The sequence below is a fragment of the Brachyhypopomus gauderio genome, chromosome 1 (genome assembly GCF_052324685.1).
Source record: "Brachyhypopomus gauderio isolate BG-103 chromosome 1, BGAUD_0.2, whole genome shotgun sequence".
NCBI lineage: Eukaryota > Metazoa > Chordata > Actinopteri > Gymnotiformes > Hypopomidae > Brachyhypopomus > Brachyhypopomus gauderio.
The window spans coordinates 3,680,368-3,689,897 of NC_135211.1; the positions used below are offsets into that span (position 1 = coordinate 3,680,368).

Below are 9,530 nucleotides of genomic sequence, written 5' to 3' on the forward strand. Positions count from 1 at the left end.
AGAACCCACATAAGAGGAGGTGCTCCGAGCCCTTCGTCCAATAGGAGAGGAGGTGCTCCGAGCCCTCGTCCAATAGGAGAGGAGGTGCTCCGAGCCCTCGTCAACAGGAGAGGAGGTGCTCCGAGCCCTCGTCCAATAGGAGAGGAGGTGCTCTGAGCCCTCGTCCAACTCCACCTCCTCTGACTCCGCCTTCTCAGTGGGGCCACTGCCAGTTGATCTGAGCACTCCAGTGACCCGCTGTTTCCTGTGGGAGGTGGTGACCGGAGTGGCCTTAACGTCATGGCTGACATCAGAAGAGCAGTGGAGGATGGGCCAGGTGGGGTTTTTCCACCCGAGCAGGTGGAGTCAGACTGAGTAGAATCGGATTGGCCATGCGGACTGGCCAGATGGGCGGTGCTGACCGCTGAGATCTGATAGGGTGAGGAGGGGAGCGTGATGCAAAATTACGAAGTATTGTGAAGCAAATTGTGATTCTTGTTTCAGGTTCACCGACAAGGCAAACAGAAGTTCACACGAAGGTCACGGAACAGCCAAACTCCAGCAGCAAACGTTCGTTTCCACGAACACAGTGGAACCCTCCCTCAACCTCTACTCTACATTACTCCATATGTGTCCAAAATGTGCCTGTTGTCCAAGTACTTATTACATGCATGAGAACTTTATGATTGCTGGTATTTATTCGAACCATGTGCCAAGATGACATGGAACAATTTCACAGGACCACCAACACTGGATCTTCACCTGTAACCTGTAGTGCCATAGGTACCCTGGACATGTAGCACTGATTAATATCAGAGCTATAGGCAACAGTCTCAATGTACAAAAGGATTATCTATGAAATCTGAACAGACCTCCACTGCAAAGCTACAAAACATCCATTTTAAAGCAGGGAATTTAGTTTGTACATCCTGCCCGTTCTTACAGAAGGCAGCGTACCAGAAATGATGACAGGAAGTAGGTTTGAGCTCACGTTGCAATGCCGTTTAAGGGATGAAGTGTGTGATGACTTCAGCGTGCTGGTAGCATGACGCTAATTGGGAGAAATACAACTTCAGTTTCTTGTTAGCTACATTAGCATCGTAGCTCCAGGGTAAAATCAAAGAAGCTAAATTTGGATGTTGAAGGTATCTTGTCTGGATATCTTCATTTGAGGTAAAGGAAAAGTGAGTAAATTAGAATTTTTTTGGGTTAGATTTTATGGGTTTCTTGTTTTGTGTGACTGAACTATGCCCGAGTCCACTTGAGGGCGTTTTAATGTCCAGAAGAAAAGCTAGCGTGCGCTAAATACTGTGGAGAGAAGGCGGCGTGGCGCTGAGGTCTGCTGCGGTCTACCGAAGCGAAGAGCAGCGGGCAGCCGGTCGCTGAGAACCAAACCCCCGAATCCAGAAAACAAGACCTTTACGCTGAAAGGATGGCTTAAAGGTTAGAGGCGTGAACGAAACCGCGTCCAGCTGTGAAGCCAAAAAGAGCATTTCAACACGGATTGTGCGGGTACTGCGGGAACGGGAGCATGACACTTCATATGTGGAGCAGCTGATTTTAGGATGATTTTCAAGTGTGCGGTACATTTAACGCTCACACACACACACACACACACACACACACACACACACACACACACACACATGTTTCATTGAGCGCTTTTCACAAGGTCTAAAGCGCCAGATTGTTCCCACCTGCCAAGGAAGAGCAGATTTGTGTGTGTGTGTGTGTGGTGTGTGTGTGTGTGTGTGTGTGTGTGTGTGTGTGTATCCATGTCCTGTGTGACTGTGCCATATTGCCCTGTATGATTGCACACTGGAGCGTAAATGTCCCACATGGTGGTGCGTGTGTGTGTGTGTGTGTGTGTCTGTGCGTGTGTGTGTGTGTGTGTGTGTGATGATGTTGAGTTATGCCACAGCTCCCTCCTCCGGGTCACCTGGGGAATCTGATCCTTGAACAGGTGTCACTATTTACCTGCCACCAGTGTGTATACATCTGAGTCTATGCGTAGTTGAACTGCAGAACTACACACTAACAATATTGTGTCCTTCAATGTTGGGTGTGTGGGTGTGCACATGTGGTTGGATAGAACTCATACTGGCTTAACTTCTTCAGACGATGTTTAGATCTCTTTTTTGATTAACAAACATTAAATTCACCAGAGGCCAGTGTTGTTGTGTAACTGGATCTTAATTAGTATCTGTGCGAGTCAGGACAGGTTTCCTGTACGTTAGAGCTGTTTCTGCCTTATTAACGAAACATCATCATCTCTTCAGGCCCTCTGTGGGGTTCAGTCTCCAGGACGATTCCTTCCTCACACTCACCACTCCTAACACTCCACTCACCACTCAGAACACTCACACTCACCAGTCCTAACACTCACACTCACCAGTCCTAACACTGACACTCACCACTCCTAACACTCCACTCACCATTTCCTAACAGTCCACTCACCTCTCCTAACACTCACACTCCTAACACTCACTCACCTCTCCTAACACTCACACTCACCACTCCTAACACTCACACTCACCACTCCTAACACTCCACTCACCACTCCTACACTCACACTCCTAACACTCCACTCACCACTCCTAACACTCACACTCACCACTCCTAACACTCCACTCACCACTCCTAACACTCACACTCCTAACACTCCACTCACCACTCCTAACACTCACACTCACCTCTCCTAACACTCACACTCACCTCTCCTAACACTCTCACCACTCTAACACTCACACTCACCACTCATAACACTCACACTCCTAACACTCCACTCACCACTCCTAACACGCCACTCACACTCCTAACACTCACACTCCTAACACTCCACTCACCACTCCTAACACTCACACTCACCTCTCCTAACACTCACACTCACCACTCCTAACACTCACTCACCACTCCTAACACTCACACTCCTAACACTCCACTCACCACTCCTAACACTCACACTCCTAACACTCCTCTCACCACTCCTAACACTCCACTCACCACTCCTACACTCACACTCACCACTCCTAACACTCCACTCACCACTACTAACACTCACACTCACCACTCCTAACACTCCCACTCACCACTCCTAACACTCCACTCACCACTTCATAACACTCACACTCACACTCACCTCTCCTACACCCATTCACACTCACCACTCCTAACACTCACACTCACCACTCCTAACACTCACACTCACCACTCCTAACACTCACTCACCACTCCTATCACTCCACTCACCCACTCCTAACATCACACTCACACTCACCACTCCTAACACTCCACTCACCACTCCTAACACTCCACTCACCACTCATAACACTCACACTCACCTCTCCTAACCTCCATTCACACTCCAATAATTATAGACTGGATAATACAAGTCTATATATATAATTACGACTCACTCGCTCAGACACTCCCACTCACCCATCCTAACTCTGACACTTACTATAACAATTATAATAATACTCGATAGATTTATAGAAGAGAAAATATAATTTAAGAATATAATAATATATAGATAAAGATACTCACCACTCATAACTCTCACACTCACCAATCTTAAACAATCCTAACACTACTAAATCAATAACAATCTACACTCACACTCACACTCTAACACTCACACTCACACTCACCACTCCTACCACTACACTCACCACTCCTAACACTCACAGTCACCACTCCTAACACTCCACTCACACTCACCACTCCTAACACTCACACTCACCAGTCCTAACAGTACACTCACCATTCCTAACACTCCCACTCACCACTCCTAACACTCACTCACCACTCTAACACTTACCACTCCTAACACTCCACTCACCATTCCTAACACTCCACTCACCACTCCTAACACTCCACTCACCATTCCTAACACTCCACGAACCACTCCTAACACTCACTCACCACTCCACTCACTCCTAACACTCACCACTCCTAACACTCACTCACCACTGCTAACACTCACACTCACCACTCCTAACACTCACCACTCACCTCTCCTAATACTCACCACTCCACTCACTCCTAACACTCACCACTCCTAACACTCACTCACCACTGCTAACACTCACTCCCCACTCCTAACACTCACACTCACCACTCCTAACACTCACACTCACCTCTCCTAACACTCCACTCACCACTCCTAACACTCACACTCACCACTCTAACACTCACACTCACCACTCCTAACACTCACACTCACCACTCCTAACACTCACACTCCTAACACTCCACTCACCACTCCTAACACTCCACTCACCATTCCTAACACTCCACTCACCACTCCTAACACTCACTCACCACTGCCAACACACACTCACCACTCTAACTCACTACTACTCACACTCACCACCCTCACTCCTAACACTCACCACTCCTAACACTCACTCACCACTGCTAACACTCACACTCACCACTGCTAACACTCACACTCACCACTCCTAACACTCACACTCACCTCTCCTACACTCTACTCACCACTCCTAACACTCACACTCACCACTCCTAACACTCGCACTCACACTCACACTCCTAACACTCCACTCACCACTCCTAACACTCACACTCAACTCACTCTCTTCTCCTAACACTCCACTCACCACTCCTAACACTCACACTCACCACTCCTAACACTCACACTCACTACTACTAACACTCAAACTCACCACTCCTAACACTCACCTCTCCTAACACTCCACTCACACTCTCCACTCCTAACACTCCACTCACCACTCCTAACACTCACACTCACTACTCCTAACACTCACACTCACCTCTCCTAACACTCACACTCACTTCTGTAACATGATTAAAATTGTAAGCCTCTCTGGATAAGAGCATCTGCCAAACGCAAAAATGTAAATGCCACAAACCTCCTCTCCTAAGCTCCTCCTCTCACAAACCCCCTCCTCTCCAAAGCTTCACCTCTCACAATGCCTCCTCCTCTCCTAAGCTCCTCCTCTTACAAACACCTCATCATTTCCTAACGATCTGTTCTCCTAAACCCCTCCTCCCAGAACTATTACTAATGCAAATAAAGTGAAACGTTCTGTTGAGTTGTAAAGTAGCTCAGTAGGCTGGCTTGCTAAATCTCCCTACTGCCTTTTCCAACCTCAGGAATAGCAACATCTACTGGCACTATATTGCCAAAACTTCCATGGCCTCAGGTGTATAAAATTTATCACATAGGCATGTGACAGAATGGGTCACTCTCAGGAGCTCAGTGAATTCCAGTGTGGAACTGTGGCCTTCAGATTAGCTCAAGAACAGTGCACAGAGAGCACATGGGTCTCCATGGTTGAGCAGCTGCATCCAAGCCATACATCACCAAGTGCAATGCAAAGCGTCAGATGCAGTGGTGTAAAGCACGCTGCCACTGGACTCTAGAGCAGTGGAGATGCGTTCTCTGGAGTGACGAATCACGCTTCTACTTCTGGCAATCTGATGGATGAGTCTGGGTTTGGCGATTGCCAGGAGAACGGTACTTGTCTGACTGCATTGTGCCAAGTGTGAAGTTTGGTGTAGGGGGGATTATGGTGTGGGTGCTTCAGCATACCAAGACATTTTGGACAATTCCATACTCCCAACTTTGTAGGAACAGTTTGGAGCTGGCCCCTTCCTCTTCCAACATGACTGCACCAGTGCACAAAGCAAGGTCCATAAAGACATTGATGGCAGAGTCTGGTGTGAATTAACTTGACTGGCCTGCACAGAGTTCTGACCTCAACCCGATAGAACACCTTTGGGATGAATTGGAGCGGAGACTGAGAGCCAGGCCTTCTTGTCCAACATCGGTATGTGACCTCACAAGTGCGCTTCTGGAAGAATGGTCAAAAATCTCCATAAACACACTTCTTAACCTTGTGGACAGCTTTCCTCGAAGAGTTGAAGCTGTTCTAGCTGCAAAGCGTGGACCACCGTCATACTGAACTCTATGGATTAGGAATGGGAATATTGTGTGTTGGCAATATAGTGTATAATGTCATTGAATGTGCTGTTTGGCTAAGGTAGAATTCAAGAGCATGCACTACAGTTTTTGTCAGGTCCGACCGTGAATTTAAAAAATCGTCACTAACGTTTGCAAAACAGCAATTGTTTTTTTTTCTGGAACCAGTTCGTATAAACAGCACCACACAACAGACTACTTGCAAGAGCCAGTGCCTTCCTCAAAATCCTTACTTTATGTCTGAAAAGTAAATATTTACGTCAGTACCATCAGAATAACAAGTCACTGTTTTTGAACATGATATTCAAATTGCTGAGTCCTGGTAATGCTGTAATCATGTTTTTGGTGACACTCACAATGTACAAGGCAGCACTTCTCTTGTGTGGAACAGTTACACCTTACTGCATGAGGGACTGGACAGGATTCACATTTATGCTTTTACTGTTTGTGCTGTCATGTGCTGACAAAAGATAAAATATATTTACTGAAAGATGCCTGTGTGTGTTCCTCCAACACTGGCCTACACCCCTTCACCCACCGTGGTTGATATAAGGCCAACGTGGAGAATGTGGTTAGCTCAACTCCTGTCTTGTGTTGGGTTAAGCTTTCTACCCAGCACTGCTTCATCCAAAACTGGAAGAACCTCTATAAATGGATCCAACACAATAAATGAACCCATCAGAAACACTACCAATACCCCAACTAATTAAGCTGCCAGAACCCCAACAAGAACTTCAATTAATGAATCAAAAATAACCCAATGAATTTTCCCATCAGAACCTAAATAAATGGGGAATCCAGCAAAACCCCAAACAATGAATCCAACAGAACCCCAACCATCAAACCCAGCAGAACTCCAATCAGTGCAGCCAATGGCACCCAACCCCATGAACCCAGTAGAACCTCTACCAATGAATCCAGCAAAACCTCAATCAATGAACCCAGCAAACCCCAAACAATGGATCCAGCAGAAACCCAATCAGAGTGATAATCCCAATGGCCACATCTGACCGCACTCCAATATGGAATCTACAACCCCAATCGGAGTGACCAACAGATACCTGACTGGTTTGTCCAACAGAACCACAGGAATTCAACACCATACAATCAACACAGAGAGGGAACAGATGGTATTGGGTGGTGGTGGGTGGGGGATGGGGCAGCTAGAGAGTGATAGAGATAGAGATAGATAGATAGAGAGAGAGAGAGAGAGAGCATAAGAGAAGGAGAGAGAAAGAGCAGCATTGAAAACGCAGAAAAGAACACAGAAATAATAAACACAGTGTAAAAAGATTTATAAGCTCAATGGAATAATATCATTTGATATTAAACAGAGAAAACACATAATCTATTTGGGGACTTTAAAGCAGTAATCTCATTTTTGGTCACTGTTCGGTCGTAACATTACTTTCATTCATTTAATGTCTTTGTACCTTCCCAAAATTACATTAATTTCTATTGTGATAAGCAAAAAGCAGGAATGTCTCCCACCCAATATTTAGGGCCTTTTTAATTCTTAGCTGGTCTAATCAAATGTGTCATAGAGAACAGAAGAGTGGTTATAAATCTCCCCACCCGCCTACTCCAGCCTCAACAGTGCAGCGGGACTGACAGCATCCACAAGGCTGAGGAGGAAGAGTGGTGATCTACAAAAAGCTCTGAGCTCCATAATCTGCAAAGAAGATCATGACAGAAACAGGCCAGACTGATCTGACATCAGAGTCTGTTATATGTGCACCAAGCTCTGACATGCATGAAGTCACATAAATGGCCGTGCTTATCTGAGGCCAGGTACAAAGACTGAGAGTTGTACGCACGGGCAGTAAAATCTGATCCCAGATCAGTAGTGCTGCTGTGAGCTCTGACGCTGTATCTGAACAGCCTGATCTTTCACCCCCTTCTCTTCATCTCACTCGTTCTCCTTCCCCCTTTTCCTGTTCCACTCCACTCTGCAAGCTCTGCTAGGGACTCATATGCTGACATCAGCAACCACCTCCCACCACACACACACACACACACACACACACACACACACACACACTGAACGCTCCAACTCAGACCAGCAGGAGCCCACACACTCCCACGCAGCCTCTGGCTTCTGAACACGGACCTGCACACACATAACAGGTGGCTTACACACACACACACACACACACACACACACACACACACACACACACACACACACACACACTTATCATCAGACATTTTCAGCAAGGCCTGTGTAAAGACTGGGTGGGGTACACTATGTGTCTGTCATCTCCATGCCCAGGGTGCTCACTGTAAGTGATCACACACACACACACAGCACAGGCACTGTATCCGCTAGACATCCGGCCACCAATCTGGAATTAATGCCATTAGGAATCATTATCCACCCTTATTATTTATCGCCTGTGAACAAATGAAAGTTCTTGAAAGAAAATTACATTAGAGTGAGTATGAAAGATAAACACATTTACACATCTGCAAGTTTAGCCCTCTTTAAAATATGTCACTATTTAAACATTTTTTGCTTGTTTTAAGCTGTGGAGAAACTTCTGAAAGAGGCATTTGAGGAGCGTTCTCTCTGGAGTGAAAACAGAAGGCCATCTGTGTTCGGCCTTTCGGGGTAACCCGCCATGTGTTCCCCAGGACCTGCGGTGCAGAGCCATGACCCACAATACACACCTGTTTCAGGAAAGGATATGGCCACTCTGTGATCTTTTTGGCATATTTTCTCACCACGTTGTCTTCGCTGAACAGGAACAGGGAGCGGTTGACTGTCAGGCAGTTCTGTCGGACCGGTATGGGGTTATACAGAGCCATGGTCCGGGCTCTCTGAGCCATTGATTGCTTGTACATCCTCTGGGCTCCTGGCGGGCCACCCTGCCTGCTACCGCCGCGGCCGGAGCCCTGACCCGGGCCCCCGCCGTACCTTGACGGCAGTTCGTCTCCAAAGCGCGCCATTCTGTAGACACCGAACGCCAATCGTTAGGAAGCGACCGTGAAGGGGGTGAGGTCTCGAGGCAACAACACCACATTACATCCCATCCGCCTCGAGACGGAGCTCACGTGCAAAAAAAGGGGGCGGCTCGTTCAGATGTTCATACCGTGCGTTCTTTTTGAAAAAAGAAAGAGAAAAAAGAAAGAAGAGTGATTGCGCAACAACTATCGCCTAGAATTAACGGAAGTCTGTCCTTTCCTTAGAACAGATCAGTGTTTTTTTAAGGGGGAAAAAAAAAGATTATAATAAACACACACTGAAAAATAGCCTACATAAAATATCGACGTTTTGACTTCCTCGGTAGTGTGGGGTCCACATTTTAGTCGTTTGTTTGTCTCTCAGAAGCTTTGGTCTGTGCGTCTCGAGTATCACAACGTAAACATTTCGACGCTCGCGTTGTCATCTTGACAGCGATTACACATTAGAGTAGAAACGTGTAAAATGTTAGCAAAACGCAACTATATCACACTACATGCGTCTTTTTTTTAAGAGTATATCTTATCTGCAACGGCATGCTCGGTCTTTTTATAGAATAAAAATAGAGTAGTAAAAGGTTGAAAAGCCTTCAATAATTAATTTATTTCTGTAGAATCCGCA

The 9,530-nt window shown here is 46.5% G+C and overlaps 1 protein-coding gene across 1 annotated transcript in view; it reads right to left on the reverse strand.

Moving 5' to 3' along the window:
* Nucleotides 1-9,055, reverse strand: part of cacna1ab (calcium channel, voltage-dependent, P/Q type, alpha 1A subunit, b) — a 103,836-nt gene extending 94,781 nt beyond the window's left edge. Inside the window, 1 exon segment of the mRNA XM_077012083.1 lies at nt 8,637-9,055. Coding sequence (XP_076868198.1) covers nt 8,637-8,896 — 260 coding nt within the window. The 5' untranslated portion in view covers nt 8,897-9,055.
* Nucleotides 9,056-9,530: the final 475 nt, after the last annotated feature.